Consider the following 24,270-nt stretch of genomic DNA (forward strand, 5'->3'; position numbering starts at 1 on the left):
AGGTTATACATGAACGGTAAAAAATTGACACATTTTAGCATCATACCTTCCTAAGGGAGTTAAACAGAGATGAAGCAAACCAGATTGTACAAATATGTAACAGATACAAATAAAACAGATGTAGCAAGTTTGAAAATCAGAATACACAAAAATGGGTCAGCTAGATAATTACGACCTATGATTAGGTGGAGTACATAGCAAAAGGAGGCAGTATTATTATTATTATTATTATTATTATTATTATTATTATTATTATTATTAGAGTAGGATAGAGAAAATAGTAGATATTTGTAGTAAAACTGTTAAAAGCAAATAATAAATAGAAAGCAAGATCATAGTACACCAAGTATAGGTATTGACCAAAATGGTCAATACCTATGGCCCTTGGAAGGATTACGGTTGTGCTATGGCACTGGGTAATCTTCACTGGTGGCATGGATAGCATTTTTTTTTTTTAGTTATGCATTTATGTTACATAATTCTGTTAAAAGCTGAACAATACAGCACTGAATTGCACATAATGGCCACATAAAGCTCAATTCAATTTATTCAGTAGAGCATGAATTATATAGAATGTATTTATTAATTTACTTTTTAATCTATGTAACTGATGTACTTTTGATATTGCAGGCACCTGAAATCCTTTGTAGCATGGATACCAGATACGAGACATTCTAGAACTCACAAAGGTTCCAAACGCTTTCTCGGCTTCTTTCTCGTCACAAAACTTTGGAATTTTATTTAAAAGCATATCATTTGACCAGAACGCCACCATCTTGTCTTTGTTCCATCAAGACTGTGAAGTCAAATAATTGTTTATTACGCCTTTCACTTCAAAGTGGGATGCTTTCCGGTGGCATAAAAAACGATTAAAGCGAGTTTTTCGGGTTTTAATCCACGGGAAACCAGAACAGAAAGATGACGGAGGTATGTTTACAGTGCCAGATATCGACCATAAAAAACGTACAGATTTAGCTAGGTGAAAAGACTTTTGTTGTTGTTGTCTTTATCGCTAGTCCATCATACCTACCTTTTCAGAAAATGTTCTAAATTCAGAATATGACAATTGGATAGAGTAACGTATTTTTTTTATTATTATTAATTTCAGGAAAATTCTCTTCAGTCAAGAGCTGAAGAAAACACAACTGAGGCGTTTGGCGATATTGCCCAGAAACTTCTTAATGAACTAGAAGGCGATGAAGACCTGGAGACGTACCGGAACGAATATGGAAATCTTGTCAAAGCCCTGCAGAAGTCCAAAGACAATGAGAGGGGGATCTTGATGAAATGCGTGGAGTTTAAAGCAGTGACAGTATCCAACTCAGTCAAGCTGGATACTGCTCAAAAGTTGGTCGGAGACGATAAAAACACTGCCATAATCTTGAAGAAGGTAGCCTTCAGTATGTTTTAGTGCTGCTAAGAATACAGACTGGCTGGTTAAAAACACGACAGCCTGAGTTTGCGGTCCTACATAATAGGCCGATGTTCAAGCATGCGGACTTTAAAAAATATTTTTCACAATCTGTTTATTTCGCGGTTTAATTCTAGGAAGTGAATGACACTTGGCGAAGAGCGGATATAGCTCGTGGTAAAGAGGCGGATACGAGGGAGACAATTGAAAATTTGGAGCATGAAATTAAAACCCTGACAGAGCTTCTCAGACAAGGAGCTATGGGTCAGATGTTCAAGTGAGTGATGTTATGTCTTTCATACGCAGCTGGATATTGAATAATGATGACATATAGTAGGAACTGGGTTATTAACCATCTAAAATTTAGCAATTAAATACTCATACTAATAACTTATATATGGCAATTAAGTGTTTCATCTTCAACATATCCTGTACCATTGAACACAGGCTTGTTACTCATGTAAACAAAAACGTTGGACAGCAGCCTCATATCATTTAATGCTTTTTGATCAGACTGAACAGAGGAGCTTTATGGTTTGGCTATTTACTCTTTAGTTTGGATGATCTGCTGAAAACCAGTGATGAGCTAACACAGGAACGAGATGACCTCCTGACTGAGGTGGTGAACATAAGGGACAATCTTACAAACGCCACCACTACGCAACAAGAGCTGGAAGTCCTACAGGAAAAGGCCATGGAGAATATATTACAGGTATCCCAAATTTATGGAACTTTCACACAGTTCTATTGATTTGTATTGCTGTCATTATGAATAAAGTACTTTTAAAATAATAATAAAAACATGCAGTCAACATCAGATAACTTTTAAAGCTTGGATTCGGGTTATTTATTCAATATCTTTATCTGACTTACTTCATTGAAGAAAAAAAAAATCTGAAAATGTGTAATTGCTGAACTGAAAATACTGGTTACATTAAACTGGTACTTGATGTGACAAGTGACAGAAAAAATGTTTGCATAACAAATAATTACTTATAAGTAGTACAGTTTGTAGTATGTACATGAAACATGGTAAAATATTAGATGTTTATGTTTTTTGGTTTCATACATAGAATTCCAGCCTCACTTACAGCATTGTGTGCCATACTGTTGATAAGTATTATTTTAAGCCTATAATTTTGTGCCGTTTAGGCTTTCATGTTTGGACATTAACCCAAACCACACAGAGGTCATGTTTTTATTAGAAATTCACTGGTAAACTTGCAGGCTACGTTTTGCCTCACTAATGTGGTAGCTACTGAAGGCATTTTCTAAATAGCATTTTCATCATAGTAGCTACTACAACAGTCAAGTACAGTAACTATTTACGTATGTTACTGAGCTCAAAATATGGGAAGCACAGAAATGATGTAGAGTAGAGAAATATGCCTTCACTTAAGATCCTTATTTAACTCCAGTTAAATCCAAGTCACAGTGACATTTTTCTGTAGTTAATGTAGCTGGCCTAGGTATGTGTACTACATGTATTAACACGCTAACATGTGCCAAACTACCTATATCACAGTCTTTCTTTTCAAACTAGTGTGTTTGCCTAAAACACAGAAGCCAAACTGTACTTCAGAATACACCTGGCAGGCCAGATCATTGCTAAATTGTCATTATCTAACAGTGGTGTTATGTGTAGCCTTTGTCTAACATTCTCAGTCCTGTACTGTTTTCACAATAGCAATGTCAGATTCTCAAATTTCAAAATTGGTAAACACATTTAGTAAAGTCATATGAATGGTTATCATTTCCTAGTGTGTTAATTACCTGAAATGATGGAGTGTAGTCTGCTTCTCTTACATGCTTCGTTAAAGGACGGTCATGGGGAATAAAGCATTGGTTGTAATCAGCAGGTTGTCACAGCACCACATTTAGCACATAAAGAGGCAGGTAGCCTGAACCAGTTGTGCTATGTCAGCTCTTCAAAGAAAACTTTCAGACTTCATTAGATAGTGGGAAAGAATACACTTGTGACACATAAAATATTTATACTTATATTTAATATGTTAAACAATACTTCAAGGTAATGTATTCATAAATGCCAGAGATATTACTTCTGTATTAAAAGATTTTGTGCAGTTCATCCTCTTAGACATGGAATGCCACCTGAGTCAAATTAAGTCTTAACATTTGTATGCAGGGTAGCTTAGTCTAATGCACCAGTAAAAACTGTGTGCTGGGCTAACATAGAGTATGAAGGCATCTTCTGAAATGCAGAGAAGGATAATGAACTGCATGGAGCACAATGAACTGAATTGAACTGGTGCTTATCCTATGCTTGTCCAGTGGACCCTTAAAGATGTTCATTTTAGATGGTAGCCCATATGCGGACCAAAACCCGCGACCGTAGCGTTATCAACACCAATGATACAATAATGTTACGTAGCTTTACAGGATTGCTCACGTAAAATAGTAAACCATTTTTAAAAAAAATGCTTTCTCTTGGAGACAAAATTTGTATCAAGGTATTTCAAAAATCTTTTTTTCACTCATTTTCCTTTCTTATTTTCCATTATGCGCTGAGCATGAATCCTGTGGAAAGTCTAGAACAGCCTTGTCAATCCTGGTGAAGTGTGGGCTGGCTAGCCATTGCAGAGGCATGTAAATTGTCTGTGGTTCAGTCTCACTGATCTAGCAGCAATGTGCACACTGGCTTTTACTCCTGTGACTCACTGTTTGCCTGTTTGGCACTAAAGCTTCAGCAGGAGATGCAGGTGGCCCAGGACGAGGTTTCTCGTGAGACACTGAGAAAGGAGAAGGCAGAGAGTGACCTTGAGCAGCTGCACTCAGAGCTGGATGCCAAGCAGTCAAAAATCAAAGTTCTGACTAAGCAGAACCAAAAGAGCAAGGACCGGCAGCAGAAGCTGGAAAAACACCTGCAAGAGCAGAGGGTGAGCTGACTGTGGCAGTATTCTGAGACCATGCCTGTTTAGGTGGCTTTGTCACAGTCTGGGAGAGCAGGGTACCCCAGCCACTGGTAGTGCTAGAAGCAGAGGCATGCACCCATACAGGAATCAGCCTGTGTATTGCAGTTCAGGTTGTAAGCAGGGAAATAACCATCACGTTTTGATATTTCACAGGAGTTGTGGCATTTTTTTTTTTGATGATAAAAAGATGAACAACTCCTGTTCAAAGTATCAAAATCATTTAATTAGTGTACATTGATTTCTGCTTGCTTGTGCATGAATGTAATTTTTTTTCAGTCCAGCTTTCTCTAAGAGCCAACAATACACACAAACTCACACGTACATCTAGACACATACATTAACACATGAAGCATCTCATCACTGCTTTGTACTCATGCTTGTGACCTTACAGGTCCTCACTGAGAAGGTCGCAATGGAACTAGAGAAGCTGAAAACCAAGAATGCAAAACTGCAGCATGAGAAGGAGTACACTGCTGAGAGTGTAGAGCAGCTCACCTTGGAGAATCAGCAAAGGGCGTCGGAGCTAAAGGTAACATATGAACATCTGTTCCCAAATGAGAAATGGTGATGATGATATGCAGATATAAGATACAAGACGTCCCTACCGTGGATAAAGCTAACAAGTCACATATTGACACAGCCCAGAGAAAAAGAAGGTTAATGTTATTACGTCCTTAATCTCTATAGGCTTTTTAAATGAATAATACATTTAACTTGTGATGGCGGTAGAACTGCATTAAGAATCATTTGACATTTCATGAGGCAAATCACTTGTTGTCAATATCATGAATTTGCAATGTAAAAATAACTAAATAAATATTTTGTGTCTAAGTACTCTGAACAATGAAAGAAGGCTTTTTTTAAATATTATTTGTTGAGGTCCGACATAAGCTGTTCAGATACATTAGAAGAGCCTGTATGAACAAGTATTTCGTGTAAAACTAACCAACACCAAAAAAGATTGTACAAATGATTCAGCGTAACTAGAAAATATTTTTATGCACTATTTAGGGCCATTGTGTTCTGATCTGACTCAGAGGCTGCCACGCTTACATTTTTAATGTTTCTATCATGACCACATAGGGCACTGCATTGTTCTTATTTATGGTCACTGTGATGAATATATGAAAGCTTCTCTTTGTGTAGTTATTCTTGTTGTTCTTATTGTAAATATTCCTGTCAATCAAACTTTAAATATTCCCCTTAAGGAAAGAAGTGACTTCCCAGTCATTGCTGTCTGGTTCAGTCTTTGAAGTTTACTCCAAGGCCATACAATTTAGATGTAAGGCCTTTTGAGGATGCTGTAGTTAAAAGAGGACAAAGGGAAAAATGGTATAATTGATGCATGCAATTGTAGAATGCATATCTCTGTGCTTTATGGTGGTCAGATAGCAATTTGTTATTTTATTATTTACATGGGCTGAGTTCATGTTTCAGTCTGTCGGTTAGGAACAGCATTGTGGAAGTTTGTAGTGGTGTGTAAATTAAAGGTGTTGTTATTAATTGTGATACAACAAGGGGGGACATGTGCAATTTAATTCACTTGAAAAACGGAATTTTGAAAAAGGTTATTGTTTTTGTTGATGTTTTGTGATATATAATGAGGTATCTTCAGGAAGTGTGACTCATTGCATTAAGCTTGGGAGATTGTCTTTCATTTGACAGAAAGTGTGTATCATTTTATTATACTGACATTTCTAATACTTGGGGATTTTGGTTAAGTAGTTTACTTCTTACTCAGAGGAGATTTTAATTTCCTATAAAAAGATAACTCCAGCCAAAAGCCACTGCAAAACACTTGTCTATCTCCAATAAGCCCCCAGAGAACTGAGAGGGCTGCTTCTAGCTCCTATCAGAGAGATAATGAAAATTGTACAGCAATTGGATGCGGTTTAACTACCACAGCAAGCTAAATACCTACCTGTTATGCCCACCAGATAAAAGAGGACGAGGCTGATGAGATACGTGAGGAGATATCCAAAATAGAGCTGATGAGGGAGACCAGTCAGAGGAAATTACATCAGATGGAGGACCAGAAAATGGAAATGGAACAACAGAGAGAAATGATGAAAAAACAGATGGCAGCACTGGAGAGAGGCAAGCAGCTTAATTAATTCTGAAAAAAAGTGCTACGTTAGCCCAGGTATAAGGCATGATTTTCTTCTCATGACGTACAAGTTTTAAAAATGCAGCTCGTCCTATGTTCAGAGACTTCTCAAAATTGCTAATGCCAGTCCTGTGTGGCTGAAGGTGGCCATTTGCCAAAGGGAAAGGAATGGGTAGAGAATGCATACAACACTGAGTTTAAGCTTGCCGCGCCACCACACATTGCTGCCCCCATGCAGTGCGGAGGAGAGGTGAGGTGTGTGTCAAAACAAGTCCTCCAATACATTCGCCAAGGCTGATGCCTATTTTGCACATTACCTCACTTGCCATGGATGGTGTCAGCAATATAATGTCTGAAATCCAAATTTCCATTAAAATTGTTGACATGTTTTGCCAAAACAAAAATAAAAAGTATTTCTTGTAAAAAATGAAAGAAGGTAATTATTACTCAGGTAATTATTAATTAGGTAATTAATGTTGTCCGTAAGAGAAACACAAAATCCTTGTATTGCACTGTGGAGCTTTAAGTGCATTAACTGCACTGCATTAAATGCACTGAAGTGAAGGATCGTCCCTGTCTTGCTTCTTGTGGGGCTGAAAAAGGTCCCTTTTAATTGACGAAGCTTATTTTTCTGGTTTGCTAGAGTGCATTTTTAATTTGAAAAAAATGATCTTGTTTGGTAAGGGAGGTTGCCTTATAATCAGAACTGCCTAATTATGCAGGCCAATATGGTATTTTCATTTGCCATGGCTATCTTTAAACAAAGTATCTGAAAATTGAGCTGGAAAATATTCTCTGTCCCATTAAATAGCATTGTTAAATTATGTGACAGTTTAAAATGCGATAAAACAAGCCCGTGTCCTATTACCAAATGTCTCCAAAATTCACTGAGGGAGGGATAAATGACAAGAGGGCTGGTGTTCACTCTCAGTATTCCACTCAGACTTCCATTGCGTGAGGGAGTGCATGGTTAACCCATCTGATAAAGCAATGCTGATCTTCATGCTTGCTGACACTGATGCACTTAATAGTGCTTAGCGCTTTTCTGTTTTGTGGACATCTAGAGGTTTTCTGTGTCTACACACTTGAAAATAATTGGCTCTTCATTTGTGCGATTTATCCATTGTGGTTTGATGCGGCAGCACCACGGGTTTGAAAATCTCATGTTTGAAGAGTATGCTTAAATAAAAATCCTGATGGCTTACTTTAAACAATGTTTCTGCAGAACTGGAATCTACACAAAAACAGATGAAGATTGATAAGAAAGCTATAAGGGAACTGATGCGAGAGAGAGACATCCTAAAAACAGTAGGTTCATGTTACAGTCTCCTTTTTTACATAGAGCTTTATAACACATACAGCACATAACCAAAGCGTACGGACAGATAGCAGTGCTGATTAAAGATAGGAATACATGGAAAGTCATACTGTGTGGTCGTGAAGCTATATCTTTTGGCTTGCAGATCTTTGGATCACATGCTTGCATGCAGAAAAAAGAGGCAATGTCATATTATTTTTCAAGAATAGCATTCCAATTATTTTGATTTTGTACGTTATTATTTAAATTCTACTATGATTAAACAAAGCAAACAACAACTTGTCTCCTCTTATTATTGTGATTGTTTATTATATAGGATGACTATATTTTTTTTTTTTTTTATTAGAATCAAGGCTGCATTATAAGGCACATGTTCTGTGCCATACATAGTCTTAAATGCATAACTTGTTTATTGACCTCAAATACTGATTCTTGTTTAATCCATGTATCCATTTCTGCCATCCACCCAGAACGTGATCAAAGCTGCCAATGAGACAAAGAGGCAGCTGAATGTGGGGAAGCTCCATGAGCAGTCCAAGAAGAGCCTGGAACAGGAGATCAGAAACTACAAGGAGGAAGCTCAAAAACAACATAAGAAGATCAGTCAGCTGGAGAAAGAGAGAGACCGCTATGCTAATGAAGTCAATGAAATCACAGAGAAGGCAAGGCAGAAGGCCATGTAGAAATTTGATTGCAAATTCAATTTGAGATAATGGTGCATTACTGGGCAAAGAGAAACTGAGTAGGGAGGGAAATTTGGAGTTATCACAAGTTGTGTTTCAACTGCAAGGAGGCCCTTCCCAGTTTAGATATGCTGATATGTATAATGTATCAATATAATGTTACCCAGATGTTAAACATCAACCCCATGACAGACTCACCACCTGACCGAGTATTCCAGACTGAGAGAAACTCAGATCTATGAGTACAGAAAGAAGATTGCTGATGTGGAGAAAAGAGTCAAACAGCAACAGCTTCTCTATGAGGCAGTGAGATCTGACAACACCCTCCACAACAAGCACCTCAATGAAATTCAGGTACATCTCTATCCTCGGCTCTCTAACAGCCAGCTTGTTCTGGTGGTTTCATTCAGCTGAAAGAGTGATCTTTTCTGGTGGTGTAATGTGCTCCGCTTTTTTATAGTGCCATTGTTTTTTTTTTCATGGATTACCTAGTGGGTAACTTGGGTGGGTGTTGACATTGTTACTTTTTGGTTACTCTCTGAACACTTTTTATTCCCTCACCATTGCTTTCCACCATTACATTTTCCGACATCCACGTCTTTAACATTTGTCTACATGAAATGCCCAGTTATACAAGCTTTACATTCAACATACTGAGGGGAGAATTACAGTCCTCACGTTCTCATATGTGATCGGTTATTTCTGTTGCATGAGTATGTTGTTCATTTCTGATACAGGCTGACATTACTGAAGTGAAGACACAGTTGAAGATGATGCAATGTGATGCCGACCAGTTGAAAGAGGAGATAAGTGGAAAGGAATCTGCTCTGGAAAAGGAAACTGCAGAATTCCTGGAAGTGGAGGAGGAGAATGAGGAACTTAAGGTAGTGTATCATAGGATTAAATTCCTTCAGGGGGTATAGACACTCAGGGGGTAAAGATCTCAATTTGGCAGTCATAAATACAGATATTTGCACAAGACCAAACTGCACTACTGTATACATTAAAAAGGTGTAAGGAAAAACAAGGCGTAATTCTGATCTTTGTGGAAAAGACTTCTTTATTTACAGGAACGGCAGTTGTCAGAAATGTGTTCAACACACTCTGAGTTCAGCAGAGTCAAAATGAGCCCTGAGCACTCAGTGAAATCATTCCTTATACTGATACAGAGCTTTGATCAAGATAGACAATAAAGTACGTGTGGTGAAATACAGGAGGTCTGTTAATTAGATTATCTTTCCTAGCAAGAACACTTCTCAATCACCCATCACCGGTTTCTTTATGCCTGCAACGGCTAGCTGCGGCCAAAGTGACAATTGAAGTCTGTCAGCAGAACTGTGGTTACAATAAGGCCATCTAGACAAGTGAATACAGGTATTTGCATACCTTAAGTGAGAGGATCTGTGCTATCTTGTGCTACACTGAGTGAGCTGGTTTAGGGATTTGGACCAAAATCTTACAAAGACATATAGTATCTGGCTGAGATGAAAACTAAGATGAGGTGAGAGGTATCGTAAACAAGGCAAGCTTAATGACCTCGAAGCTATATGAATAATTAGTTTCTTCCTTGCTTCCTTGTGTTTAAATGGTTTAACACTCGGTTTGGTTCCCTGATATGGTTCATCGAACTGCATTATTTTGCATGCCCTTGCAACATTAATTGTAAGAACATGCTCTTGATGAAATGAGAAACAATCTTTTGTAACCATAGATGAATCTAGGAATAAACAGTAAAGGTATTTTATCAGGAATTCATCGTAAGAATAGCATGTCATTGTAAATGTGCCTGTGGATACTTAATTGATAATTGTGTGTGGTATCTCTTATTTTCTATCCTCAAAGAAACAGTGCGTGTCTGCAAAGTCAACGCTTTTTCTTGTCTTTATCATTAATATTAAACCAATTTGTGTTTCCTTCCTATAGGAAGAGCTTCAGAATATGAAACAGCAGGCTCAAGACACAAAGCAGCTCATTGACCATCAGGAGGAAGAGCAGATAAAGCTCCTCAAGATCATAGATGATACTGACGCTGAAAGACAAAGACAGAGGAAACAGCTGAATCAGGTAAGGGAAAGGGTTTATTATTAACTGAACTGCAGAAACATAATGTTTTCCCCAGGATGAAAGCATAACAAATTTTCTCATTCCTGGCTCCTTAAAACCAAGCTTTAGCAGAAGCGCAAGCTCCCAGCTACTTAAACATAACAAAAAATGTGACTCTGTATTTCACTTGACACATACCGTTCGATATGCAGAGCTGAGATATCAACAAGTGATGAGCATGCCACTGATCAAATGAACTGAATTACATTTCCCCAGAAATTCTTGTATGCCACCAGGGGTTTCTTTTGGGCCCTGGGCTGGCACAGTCCCTCATGCAGGGAAAAAATGTATTTTTGTCTTCCTGTAAAAGTTTTTCAGTACGTTAATGGGAGGGGATTTTTTGCCTGCATTGGTGGGGCCATCATAAAACAGACCAAAAAACTTCTTTTGGTCTTGTCAATCTGTCATTCTCTTGTCTTGTCTTGTCTTGAATCTGTACTCTAAAAGCCTCGCTGTGTAGATCTTCAAGCGTATTGTCAGCTGCCATTGACACACTTTGTTGTTCTTGTTGTCAAGGTGATTCGTGAGCGGGATATTCTGGGCAGGCTGCTGGTGGACCGAAATGCAAAAGTGGAGCTCCTGTATAAGAAGTTGAAGGCACAACGGTCCTTGATGATTAAGGGAGAGATGCAGTATAACCAGATGCTTGAGAACATCAGGTTGTTGAAACTGGAGATCAAGAAGCGGGGCCAAGAGAAGTTCATTGTGGCCAAAAAAGTGGCTAATGTCGAAGACCTTCGGTAAACACATCTGCCTTTGCCTCCACACACTGAAGGCACAGAGCCAGTTGCCCGTTAACACGTTATCTGAGGGGCACCTCATGCAGCATTCTGCTGTCTTGATGTGCATATTTCACCGGAAGGAAAATCCACATAACTTGTTTAGCTTTCAGTACATTTGTTTCTTTCAAGATATGGAAAAGTCAACTTTCTGACTCTTTCAACTCAGTAGAGTTATAACTTGGTGTGCATTACAATTTTCTAAAGAAGATGGATTTGTATTCTTAAAGTTAGTCTTTGAAAGACGTTTTCTGTGTGCTTTTCTGAGGACTGCCAAACCATTGTATAAACAAGATAGCAGATCAAGCTTTCAAGTTGTATGCTTTTATGGCAAAATGTGAAAAAAGCAGGTCAAAGGCAGTCTGAAAGTAAGGCACAATTTGCATCATTTGGCTTTATTTTGAACATCCAAAAGGTAATATGCATTATATGCAGTGTAATAAAAATAGCATTTGCATTTTATTGATTTTCAAAGAACATCAGAGTTATGTGTAGTTAAATGTTTGCAATATGATATGAGCAGTAGTTGTGTAGCTGATATGTACAAAGGTATGCACAGATTTCAGTACTTACTAGTTTGATAAAGATGTAATATTCATATTAATACATTAAAATAGCTTTTGCTCTTTCACTCACTCAGTCATGTTAATTTCATTTTTTTGTCAGACGTGAGATGAATCACATACAAAAGGAACTCCTTAAACAACAGACAATGTGCCGAGCTTTGGAAGAAGACATTGAAATTCTGAAGAATATACATAGATGGAGAAGGCTGGAGGTAAAATTCTGACAGGGCATACAGCATCTTTACTTGTAATTTTAGTCCCTGTCATCTTTTCTTTTCATACGTATCCATCATCCACTAAATTACCAGGCTATAAAAAAGAAATGATTGTGCATTATGTGTGATTCTAGTGTGGCTGTAATATGTATTTTTTTCTATAGTAAGTGATTTATTTACATGGACATCCTGAGGTTATTTTTGTTCTGGTAGTGTTGCAGTACAAGAAGAGAAAATACCTGGCAATGGCAGAGTTATAGTTAGAGGTCAGGTGCTTGTATTTTTCCTCCTGAGCTACATTAACACCTTTAAATGACTTTCCTCAGGTCAGTGACCCAAGTACCTTCCAGCTGATCCAGAAGATTCACTTCTTGCAGAAGTGTCAGATAATAAAGAATAAGGAGTTAGAAGAAAAGGAGCTTTTATTACAGGTAAACGCTTTGCTTTGAGATTGATCTGTCTCGTCTCATTGGCTGCTTAAGTCCAGTCCCTCTGTATCAGTGGTGAACCACTCTATCCAGGGTCATGTCTTTGTAGACATCAATGGGAGAGCCTCCAGCCCTACAAAATGTATTTTATGTAGGGCCTAGAGTTAAAATTGTTCATCTGAAGAGGAAAGGCATCCACTTAACCTAGCTCTAATACCTATCAGAAATGGTATCTGACTTGTTAGACTTATTCTGTTAATACACGTAGATTATATATAAATTGGTAAAGGGATTAGCAGAATGGCTTTCAAAACCTACGAGAAGTAATGATCAATTATACCTCCCCCGTTCCCTGATATTTTATGACACATCAGTGTTGTTGGTGATAAACAGCATGGGAGAGAGAGAGAGAGAGAGAGAGAGAGAGAGGGAGAGAGAGAGAGAGAGAATGCAGGAAATGAGCAGATAATGCAAATGCAAAGTGCATCAACCACCACAGCCGTCAAAGAGGCTTCAGCTGTGGTGGTTGATGCACTTTGCATTTGCATTATCTGCTCATTTCCTGCATTCTCTCTCTCTCTCTCTCTATCTCTCTCTCTCTCTCTCTCTCTATGTATATTGTATATAGTTTAGATATTACAAGCAATGAATTTTTAAAAGCAAGTTTTCCTTTTGACACAGGAGAAGCAGAAGTTCTATGTGAAACTGAGGCACATTGTGGCCCGCCAGCCTGGTCCGGAGGTAACCGAACAACTTCAGCTCTACCAGCAGACACTGAGGGAGAAGACAAAGGAACTCAAGGTCCATTTTTATTTTTATTTTACACTTCCTCTCATCATGTATGGAGAAACATTACTGAGAGCTGTGGTGCAACTGAGAGGAGTGGTTGTTTTGCACAGCACCTGTTCCTTCAGGACCGCACTGCTGGGGATTTTATAGGCCCATAAATCATGACTTGTTTCAGACTCATTGTAATAGGTGATTCACTCTAATAATTACTTCTCTCATGTAATCAAGAGCTCATTCAGAGTGAAGTATGTCAACTTTAGTGACATGTGGTATTTCAGGCATTATACCCTGGGTGTCAATTTTATTGAGTTCCAACTCATACTCTGTTCAGAAAAATTGAAGAAAAAATGAGTTTGTGATGCCTTAGGTAACATTGGTATGATCAAAACATTGAATTTTTAAAAAAATTATTTTAAAATAATTATAAATATACTGGAGAGGTATTGAAACACCTGAGGTATTTTTGGATATCTGCTGTCCACAGCTCATTACTTTATATGTGACACATATAGACAGGTGACAAATTAAAGGAAAAAACGACATAAAATGTCTTAGTAGGGTGTTGGGCCACTACGAGTCACCAGAACAGCTTCAATTCGCCTTGGCATAGATTCTACAAGTCTCTGGAACTCTACTGGAGGGATGGAACACCATTCTTCCAAAAGATAATCTCTCATTTGGTGTTTTGATGATGGTAGTGGAGAGCACTGTCTAACACGTCGGTGCAAAATCTCCCATAGGTGTTCAATTGGGTTGAAATCTGGTGACTGCGAAGGTCATAGCATATGATTCACATCATTTTCATACTCATCAAATCATTCAGTGACCCCTCGTGCCCTATGGATGGGGGCATTGTCATCCCGGAAGAGACCACTCCCATCAGGATAGAAATGTTTCATCATAGGATAAAGGTGATCACTCAGAACAACTCTGGATTGATTTGCAGTGACCGTTCCCTCTAAGGGGACAAGTGGACCCAAGCCATGCCAGCTAAGTGCCCCCCACAGCATAACAGAGCCACCAGACCCACTCACTTTAGAGGTCAATCATTCAGGCCTGTACCGTTCTCTTGGTGTACGCCACACATGCACTCACCCACTTGTCGAGAATATGGTGAAGGATGACTCATCTGGCCATATCACTTTTTTCCACATCTCTGTAGACTATGCTTTTTGCACCACTGAACTCTCAAATGTGCATTCATCTTTGTAATGAGGGGTTTATGCACTGCAACCCTACTATAATATCCCTCTCTATGTAACTGTCGACAGACAGACTGCTGACACAGTCTGATCACGTCCTGCATTGACATTCTCAATTTCTCAGTCACCTAAGGAAGAGTTGCTCTTCTGTTTTTCCTTACATATCACACTAATGCACTTTCTTAGCTTTCATAGTCACTTAGATCTTTTCCTCTTGCCATCTTGATCCAAAATCAAGATCACCTGGGCCTGCTCAGCATTTTTATATATGCCACAGAGCATGATTGGATGTTAATTGCTTAATTGTACCATGCAGTACACCTGTGTGGACGCATCTACATTCGTTATGTTTCTCCACTCATTTATTCCTTTAATTTGTCACCCGTCTGTATGTATTACTAATGCCAGGAGGAAAAGCCATCCCAGGATTAATTTACTGATAATCATTTGCCAAGTTAAATGAGACATATGCTCCGGGCACTTTTGGCTAGGGTTTGGCTAAACAAGCTCATTGTGAATGAGAACTAATACTAAAATGTGGACACTATTTAAAACAAGACACAGCTGTTGTTTGACTGAAAAAACACTTTTGGGAGCTGGAGCTGAAAATCAACAATACTGCTGTCATTTTCATCACTTGCGCCTACAGATGCGAAATCCTTTTTGACATCAAATCCATCCTGTACTGCCCTGTGTATTTTGATAATAATAAATGGATCTTTATAGTGTTCATTTTCCTAAAAATACATTTATATGTTAATGTTTTCGTCTTGAAGGAAGTCATGTTCTCATTTTAAATGTCCTGTCCTATCCTTAATGATAACGCAGCCAATCTTTCATTCATTAAATCTACCTTGTACATCTACAAATTTTCTTAAACTCTTTGCAATGAAATTGTTTGAAGATGTGATATGAGTTGCAAGACAGAGGCCAAATGTTCATCATAAACAACACAGTAAGAACCTCTTCTGGTATCCTGCCCTTAACCCTTATCCTGCCCTTGCTTATTTTTCCAGACGCTACAGTCAGACCTGAGCACATGTCTGGTGCATAAAAATGAGCATAAAAAAATGATTGAGAGATTAGACCATGAGCTTCAAATTGTCAAGAAGAAGTACTTTGCTCAGAAGCGCAAAGAGGACCAGTCCAGGTACAATTTTAAGTCATAATCATGATTTTTAAGGGGCTTTAACTTAGCCCGATTGAAGTGCACAGGGACTTTGAAGAATTTGAAGAGTTTGAAGAGTTTGTTCCTGAAACAGCTAAACTGGATTTATACATGTTCAATTAGTAGACAGAGGGCTTTGACATCCTGAAAGTGTTTCCTCAAATCTAAGGTTGCACAAGATTAAAAATAAATTTCTGAAAACCTTATTCAATGAGCCAGATAATTAGAGACCTTTCTTTCATCATTTCATCATCAATTGGTTGTGATCTAATGAAACCATTGTATGGTAGATTAAACTTAAATTGCAGGTAGTGCAACTTGTTTTAGACAGACAAGGCTGTTCAGTGAAGTAATGCATTCCAACAAGCATGCTCTCCCACACCCCAAGGACTATAATAATCTCCTCTTGGGGGAAAGTAAGGGGTGAACTCTTTGGTGTAACTTCTTTAAATCTGCATGAAATTCACATGGCATTTTGAGTAATGTACAGTAAATACACAAATGACAGTGTAAAGACACAATATTTGTACACCAATGCATAATACCGTGCACTTGACTGATTGATAGACTTTCCCTCTGTCTCATAGTAGGCTGCTCCGCAGCCTGCCAGCGATACCAAATCAGTCTAAAAATCAAGTAACACATTTCAGCGTCTTCCACATAGTCTTCCTTCTGCACTAGTCCAAAATCAGTTTCCAGTCTGGGGTTGCGCTGTAAATGAAATTCAAAAGAATTGCTTTCCAATGCAACCTGTTTTTGTAAGCATTACTAATCAACTTCCAAGTCTTTTCACAAAGTGCTCAATGCCAGACGAGTGAGACAAGTGAAGGGATTTGATGGTAAGGTGACACCAATAATTACCCTGTGTGCTGCTTTCTAGCTATGGTACATCCAAGGACCAAGAGGTGACACCATCTCAAAGGACTGTAAATTCCACCCGGGGCTCTTCCGCCCCCCGGCGTACAAACTCCTCTGCTGCAACGGTGAACCAGAGGAAGGATCAGCCGAAATCCTCAGAGAGTCTCTCAGCTGGGTGTCTGCATTTCTGTGCCTATCCCAGGACCTCTGAATGCTAGCAAAGTCAAAATGATGTAAGCTGAGGTACCACCTCGTGTCACTTATATTAGCATCTGCATTTTTGGCCATCCAGGTCAGCAGGGCCCAAATAATCTCAGAGGCTTCCTTTATGACCATGTGTCCTTGATGAAATCAGGGGTGAGCAGTGTCAGTTTAATGCCTGTGCTGTCTTCAGGGAGCACAGTACATCTTCCAGGAGGAAATGCAGTAATTGTCTGGGTAGACTGTCGGGCAGATTTTTAGTTATACTGTTGAATAAAGATGTAAAAGCACTGCTTTTGTTTATGAGAATGAGAGAGTTTCCAAAATCTGTTCTGAGGTCTTCTGTGCTGCTGTTACCCATGAAAAATGTATAAGTTAGAATGTCCAGATGTTAGGTCCTAGGCTCAACTGTTCTCTCAAATCATCTAATATTTATCACCAAACATCATCAAACATCAGAAAATGTGGGACAGAGATGTTCCCATTTAGTGCAAGGGATTTTGTAATGAAAGTTCAGGAGGGTAGTTCATACACATCCACAGCATTACTCGTAAACTCAGCCAATCGTTCTTTTATTCTACAGTTCCTTAAAGATCGTTTTCCTTTCACTCTTCCTCAGATGTTCCAGCGTCGCTCCTCATCCCCAGTTCCTGCCTTTGATGTTCCTCCAGAGTTCAATTATTGTTAATGATGAACTCCGTGTAAAGTGATCCAGGGTACATCCAGCACTGCAGTCATCACAGCCATGTTGTGATCTGCCTGTGCTCTCAATTTTAGCAATCGTTCTGCCCATTTACTGTAAAATAATCCTGCATCGTTCACACACTAGCACAATTGTCATTGCTAATCAAATAAACACTCTGAAAATCATGTCTGTATCTGAATCATTCTTACAGGATAATTTTTTGTGTTTTTGTGGATGTAAGTCTGTGGTAGCAATATTTACCACATGGCTACTGAGCTGAAATGTTACGCTTTAGAGAAAAACACAATTAAGGTCAATCAGTGATAAATTTACAGAAAAGCAATGATTAAGTGGTACTGTTTTACACTACAGAGATGCACTGCAATCATCCAGGTTCAACGCAGGTTACAGCCTAAAGACTGTGTTGAGAAAAGAGAGTGGAAGTGACCTTCAGTAACAACAATTTCAAAATCAAAGCATGACACAAGTTAGCACATCACTAGAGACCTTGTGAATGTTATTCAGTCATACTGAAATGAAACTTGTCAGAGGTAAAAAAAAACAAAAAAACATCTTGCATAAAAGTGAAAACAATGGTGTGCAATCTTTACAATGTAATGACTTTAAATACGAAGAATAACTGTAAAGAAGATTTTCAAATGCAGCAGCCACAAGTAAAGGGAAAAGGTCAGGAACATTGGCACAATATCAGGTACAGTATAGAACAAACATAAAATGTACAATTGAGTGAAAACTGCTAAGAGTTAAAGTGTATTAAAATGCTTTTGTGCTAAGCAGGGGGAGCTCCTGTCTTTTAAAAAGCTTGTTCTCTATGTTAAGGTGCCATCTAGTGTAGAAGAAAAACAAACAAAACAGCCTCACTGTTTCTCTTCTTGTTAAATTAATAGACTGCAGAGTGCCAGCCAGAGGCTGCACAGAATATCAATACATTTCCAATGATTAGAAACGTGTGTCATTCGTCAGGTTCACCTATAAGAAGAAAATGATGAGTGAATAATGTAGCGCTTACACCATAAGGAATTGTTCATGCAAACTAATTAATTCAAGGTACAAAATATTTATACTTAATATGAACAAAGTTCTGGATATCCTGCCATCTGCAAATCATACAACATGAAGGCAGGTATATGTTGTATGGTAGTGGTGTAACACATTACTGTAATAATCCCCTCAATTACACTGAACAAGATAATATGCAGGGAGGCAAGACACAGTTGTAATGATGAAAGCATTCATTCCATATCCCAGAATGGTAATATCCTGTGATAAAGAGTGTTTGACATCAAGGCTTGACATCTATGGACTTCTGTGTTTTATGTTTTATCATGTTTTCACAACCTCCAGATGAGTTGCATTTAACTATTGTTAGAATGCAATGATGGATTACATTATATCTGCATCTGTTTAAAAATTATGTCAGACTGGGTCAAACACTTTGCATTGCATTCTATAGGAGATTCAGTTATAGAAAACATATATTGTTGGACTTGTGAAGGAGCCACAAAGATGAAAAAAGATAATAGATACCATAGCCTTTAATTTGCTGCATAAATATAATATATACAAGTGAGCAAACGCAGAATTGAGCCAGGACAGCAAAGATAATGAGAGTTTAGTCTTTTTAGATCCAGTAGTTAGGATGTATAATTGAGATGCATAGCTGGTCTCAAATCATCAGCAAAAGGGATACAAAATGTTTTGTTCACAATCTTTCAACAAGATGTCAATATTTTCTGTGCAATATTTTTACAAAATGTTTTAACCATATGGGGATCATGAATGAATTTGGTCATCATTGTCGTCTTGGTTTCCTGCTGTGTTTGAATCACACAATTTCCACCAGAGTGGATTGCTAAACCCAAATGTTGTCATCATTTCATTCAGGGGAAAAAGGAATTCTGCAATGTCTCTTGGAACCCTGGGGCTTGTTTCAAAAAAGCAATTTGCAAGAAGGGGATATCTTAAGCACCCTACAAATAAACAAGTCTATTTCATAAGCAACATACCTACTATCATGCTAATTTTTCTTATTCTGGTAGAGTCTGACAGCAGCCTGGAAAAAAAAGATTTGATAATCACAACCTCACTGATCCACAAACATCTAAACATCATCCTTCTTGATCAATAGTGTAGACTACAGTTTGTGCAAACAATATTATCGGTATTACTCCAGGTACCATTGGCCCTGCATTTTTTAATGTACCTGGAAGCTAAACAAAATTATTGGTTGTAATATATATATATATATATATATATATATATATATACACACCAAACAATAATTCTGTTTAGCTGTGTGTATATATATATACACAGTGCCCTCCAAAAGTATGTTAACGGTAGAGTGGAATTTGATATTTTTGCCACTTTAGGCATTTGCATTTTGGATCAAAAAATAACTATGAGACCAAAGTAGAGAGTAGCTTTTAGCTTTTATTTCATGCTATTTACATGCACATACGTTTTTATGATTTTATAGAAAGAGCCATTTTAATGTTGAGTCCCCTTTTTTCAGATGTGCAAAAGTTATTTAACAGATGAATTTCAAAACAAATCAAAGTAAAAGGTTTAATATTTGGTTGCAAAGCCCTTTGATGCAATGACTGCATGAGGTCTGCGACCCATTTACATGGTATGGTATCTTTTTGGAAATGTTTTTATAGGCCTTCACTGCAGCTGCTTTCAGTTGATGTTACAGGGGCTCTCTGTCTTCCATCTCCTCAAGCAAGTAAAATGCTCAGTTGGATTTAGATCTGGTGACTGACTTGGCCAGTCTAAAAAAACTTTCCAGTTTTTGTCATTGATAAAAGCTTTGGTTGCATGGGCAGTGTGTTTGGGGTCACTGTGTTGTTGCAAGATGAAGCACTGGCCGATGAGATTGGAGGAGCTGCTTTGTACATAGCCAGACAAAATCCGTCTGTACACTTCTGAATTCATCCTGCTGCTGCCATCACCTCTTACATCATCAATAAAGACGAGTGAGCCAGTTCCAGAAGCAGCCATACATGCCCAGGCCATGACATTACCTCCTCCATGTTTCACAGATGAGGTGGAATGGTTTGGATCATGGGCAGTGCCTATCTTTCTCCACACCTTTGGCTTTACATCACTTTGGTGAAGGTTTATTTTGGTCTCATCTGTCCATAAAACTTTACATCAGAACTCTTCTGGCTCGTTTTTGTATTTTTTGGCGAATTCTAATCTAGCCTTTGGATTCTTGCTGCTGATAAGAGGTTTGTATACCCTCTATAATTCTGCTGTCGAAGTCTTCTGCGAAGAGTGGATTGAGATACTTTCACACCTGCACTTTGTAGACTGGTGGTGACGTCATTGACTGTTGTTTTAGAGTTTTTCTTCACAGTTCTTAGGATTTTTCTGTCGTCAGCTGCAGTTGTTTTCCGTGGTGTCCTGTTCTGTTCATTGTGAAGTCCACCAGTAGTTTCTTTTTTCTGAGGGCTTTCCAAACTGCTGTACTCGATATAGCCATTTCCTGTGCCATGGTTCTTAGTGACTTTTTTGTTCTCTTCTTACAGATTAGCTGTTTTTTCTGCCATACTCAGTACTCTAGTTTTCATGCTGGTGTATGCCTTCTTGCTCTAAATGCAATCTCTACAGATGAAAAGGTTAAGGCTGAAATTAAGGCTAGACACCCATTGCCCTTTTATGTGTGAACAATCCATGCAAAAGGAAACACCTGAGCAACGAGTTACACCTGTCTGTCAGTCATTCCTTACCTTACTTTTGCACACCTGAAAATGGGGGCACTCAATACAAAAACAGCCATTTCTCTAAAATGGTAAAATGCATGTGCATGTGAAGACCATTAAAAGTTGATAGTTTCTACTTTTATTTCACTTTCATCTTTTCATTTCAGATCCAAACACCTTAAGTTAATGGTAAAAATGATACTTTCCATTCTACCGTGAACATACTTTTGGAGGGCACTATGAAATGGTCTGACAAGTCTTCAAATTAAAAATGTTTATGTCATTGTAATGAACAGATATAGATTTTTTTTTTTTAAGTTACAATATGAAGCCTTTTAAAACTGCCAGTTAAGACGATTATGTATTCAATGTTGTCTATGAATGGGGCAAGTGTGGTCAAAACACTGTTCATAATATTTCAGCCAGTCCAGAAGCAGTCTCCTTCTCACGCCCTTCTAACAAGTGCATATTATCAGAGACTGCGTTTTGGTTTTCTGCATAGGAAGACATCCCCCTTGTGTGCCTGATGAGGAGGAGAAGAACGAAAGCCTGTCTCACGAATGTTTTGCTTCTGATGTTCTATGTGCTCTGTCCCTTCTCTGGCAGTTTCTTCTCAGCAGTTTCTTCACTGCAGCTGCAGACAAACTTTCAAGTTATCAAATCAGGAAGTCTTTTCTAAACTGGTTTTTGTATTCACACAGGATCCATAGACACTTTATTCTAATATTAATGCATGGAGAATGATTCTTACCCCATGTGTTATCGTTATTTCAGTGGCTGAGCCTTTGAATTTCATTTACTTGACTGAGGTCTGATCTGACAGTGTATCCAGCTACAGATGCTCACATAGGTCAACAAAACCAGTGAGCACCTATTTCTACAATTAGTCTACATTACCAGAGGAAAAAAATATTGTAATTGATATTAATATTAATATTCTTATTTGAAATGTAAATGAGGAAAATCTGAGTGTACCAGAAGAAGAATAAATGAAAATATAGCATATGAAGGAAGAGACTCCCAGTGGTGCATTCTGCTGTAGGTCTTCATCATTGTTCTTACTTTCCAATCATGAATGAAAATGGAAAGCCAACACCAGCTTGCGCTGGTAATAATCCCACGGGGCACTGAGAAAATGGAGTCTATTTTGTTAGTTATTCAGTCACCCAGAGACCTGAATTTTAAAAGTGAGGCACTTAAAAATGAGGATGGCTTTACGCACTCCATGAGCTTCATCTTTACTGCGGGCCAACAATTTGCTGCGCGGTGATACAATGTCATATTTGACAAAGTCAGTTTCAACTTTTGGAAGCAGGGAGCGCAGACGGTTTATTACGGCTGTCTGTAATCTAGCACAAGACTGCCTGTTCTAGGCACTCAGGAAAGAACTGATTGGAGATTGAATCAGAGGGAATCAGAGGTTGTGTTCTGCAAGCCTAGTTGCAGTGAGTGTGATAGAAAAAGCAACAAACACTTAGCAGCAGAGCTGAGGCGACAGCCACACTGAACATAGATTCAATCTCAGTTCTGAGTGGAGAAATACTTTCCCCTTTGAGTGTCTAATGGAATATTCACATGCTTTGGCAGCTGTGGAAAAAACACCTTCCTGAAAATGAAATGTTTACCAAGATATGCCGAATGCAAAAAGTGTGGTAACCACACAGACACTTTGTCATAGCGTGCAGAACAAAGCCCATATACACATGCACTTACATTGGACGAACAATTGCACTAACAACAACATTTTGTTTGTTTGTTTTCCAAACAACAGACCGTGGTACTCTGGACTGAGACACATATAATGAACTAAATGGACAGTGTTTGTCCTTGGACAGGCACAGCATTGATTCTGGAGCCCATCCTTTACAACCAACACAGTAAACAAAGTGGAACAAAATAAGAGTTCTACAGGCTGAGGAGCAGATTATCACCACCTCTTCCTTGATCCTAATTGTTGTCAATCAACAAAATACAAACAATAATCACCTAAGCAGGCAAAAAGAGAATACATCAATTAAACCGCTGCTCTCAGTACCACTGCACTCTTAGCCAGCCTCTCCCCTACTGACTGAATGCTGCTCTTAAAGGAAATCAGCCTTTTTGGACTAAACTAAGAAGAATCAAATAAATCAATCAACTAAACAAAGGCCATAAACCAATAGACCCTGACATACAGACATCACTCTACCACATCTAAAATGTTTCATAGGTATTTTTCCTCTTTACAACACAATACAACTCAATTATAAAATATTAACAAGCAACCACCGGAAACTCCCCCAGAGTCACATTCCATGTTGCCCAGCCCCATTTGCCTGTGCTCTCCCAGCCCTACAAATCCCATCAGCCCCCAGCCCTTGGGTCCTTCAGCTGCTGGAGACTGTCTTGCTGGTGCCCTTGAACGAACAGGTAGGTCCTTTACACCCCCCCCACCACCACCACCACCACCATAAACCACAAACATTTCATTTACTTTAGCTGCTAAAGAAGTGCAATTGACAAAAAAATGTCCAAGACTTAGAAATTCTCCTTGTGTTTGGGGGGAGGCAAACAAAGAAGCCGGTGAAGTAAAACGTCCTTTCCTGCAACCTGGGAGACGGTATGTTTGCCCCGGATATTTCTGCTAAATTTACAAAGGTCCATGTAACGGACACGCACTCCGTTACACTGTCCACGGAGGCAGCATGCCTTGTTCATTGGCTGGGGGAAACTTAAGAAGCTTGAGAATCTATCAAACTTTGCTACTGTCTTCTCAGGGTTAGAGAAACTGGAATTATATAAAAGTGGCCACAAAAACAATGCTGCCCCCATGCCCTCTCTACCCCACAGAGAGAACCCATATTTCTGAAGAACAAACCCAAGGAAACATTTCAATGAACGCAAGCACTGATGTTGCTTGACCATTCAAGATATCAATACACTGATGTGGTGAAATGGTGGTTTTGCTAAATCCCAAAGGAAAAATTAACCATTATTTACAAAATTAGAGGAGGTTGATAAAATGACAACATGACAATGACACTTTAACAGACAACTTCATTGTTTATTTATAAAGGTATTAGGTCATTACCTGTCAATGCAGTCTGGAAACTCCTT

At 38.5% G+C, this 24,270-nt stretch overlaps 1 protein-coding gene across 1 annotated transcript; it reads left to right on the top strand.

Moving 5' to 3' along the window:
* The first annotated feature begins 918 nt into the window (after positions 1-918).
* Positions 919-24,051, top strand: LOC118793002 (cilia- and flagella-associated protein 58-like). The gene is made up of 20 exons (XM_036550965.1): positions 919-927; positions 1,109-1,390; positions 1,549-1,688; positions 1,967-2,123; positions 4,114-4,308; positions 4,736-4,873; positions 6,282-6,441; positions 7,677-7,759; positions 8,240-8,431; positions 8,645-8,806; positions 9,190-9,336; positions 10,376-10,516; positions 11,072-11,295; positions 12,001-12,112; positions 12,442-12,546; positions 13,225-13,344; positions 15,551-15,684; positions 18,127-18,158; positions 23,504-23,583; positions 24,004-24,051. Exons 1-20 carry the CDS (start codon positions 919-921, stop codon positions 24,049-24,051), a joined length of 2,661 nt encoding a protein of 886 aa, XP_036406858.1.
* Positions 24,052-24,270: the final 219 nt, after the last annotated feature.

The sequence above is a fragment of the Megalops cyprinoides genome, chromosome 1 (assembly GCF_013368585.1).
Source record: "Megalops cyprinoides isolate fMegCyp1 chromosome 1, fMegCyp1.pri, whole genome shotgun sequence".
Lineage (NCBI taxonomy): Eukaryota > Metazoa > Chordata > Actinopteri > Elopiformes > Megalopidae > Megalops > Megalops cyprinoides.

Coding starts and splice junctions, on each gene's coding strand:
- LOC118793002 (XM_036550965.1), top strand. Junction 4,309..4,735: donor AACACCTGCAAGAGCAGAGG/GTGAGCTGACTG, acceptor GTGACCTTACAG/GTCCTCACTGAGAAGGTCGC. Junction 18,159..23,503: donor GAACATTGGCACAATATCAG/GTACAGTATAGA, acceptor GTGCTCTCCCAG/CCCTACAAATCCCATCAGCC.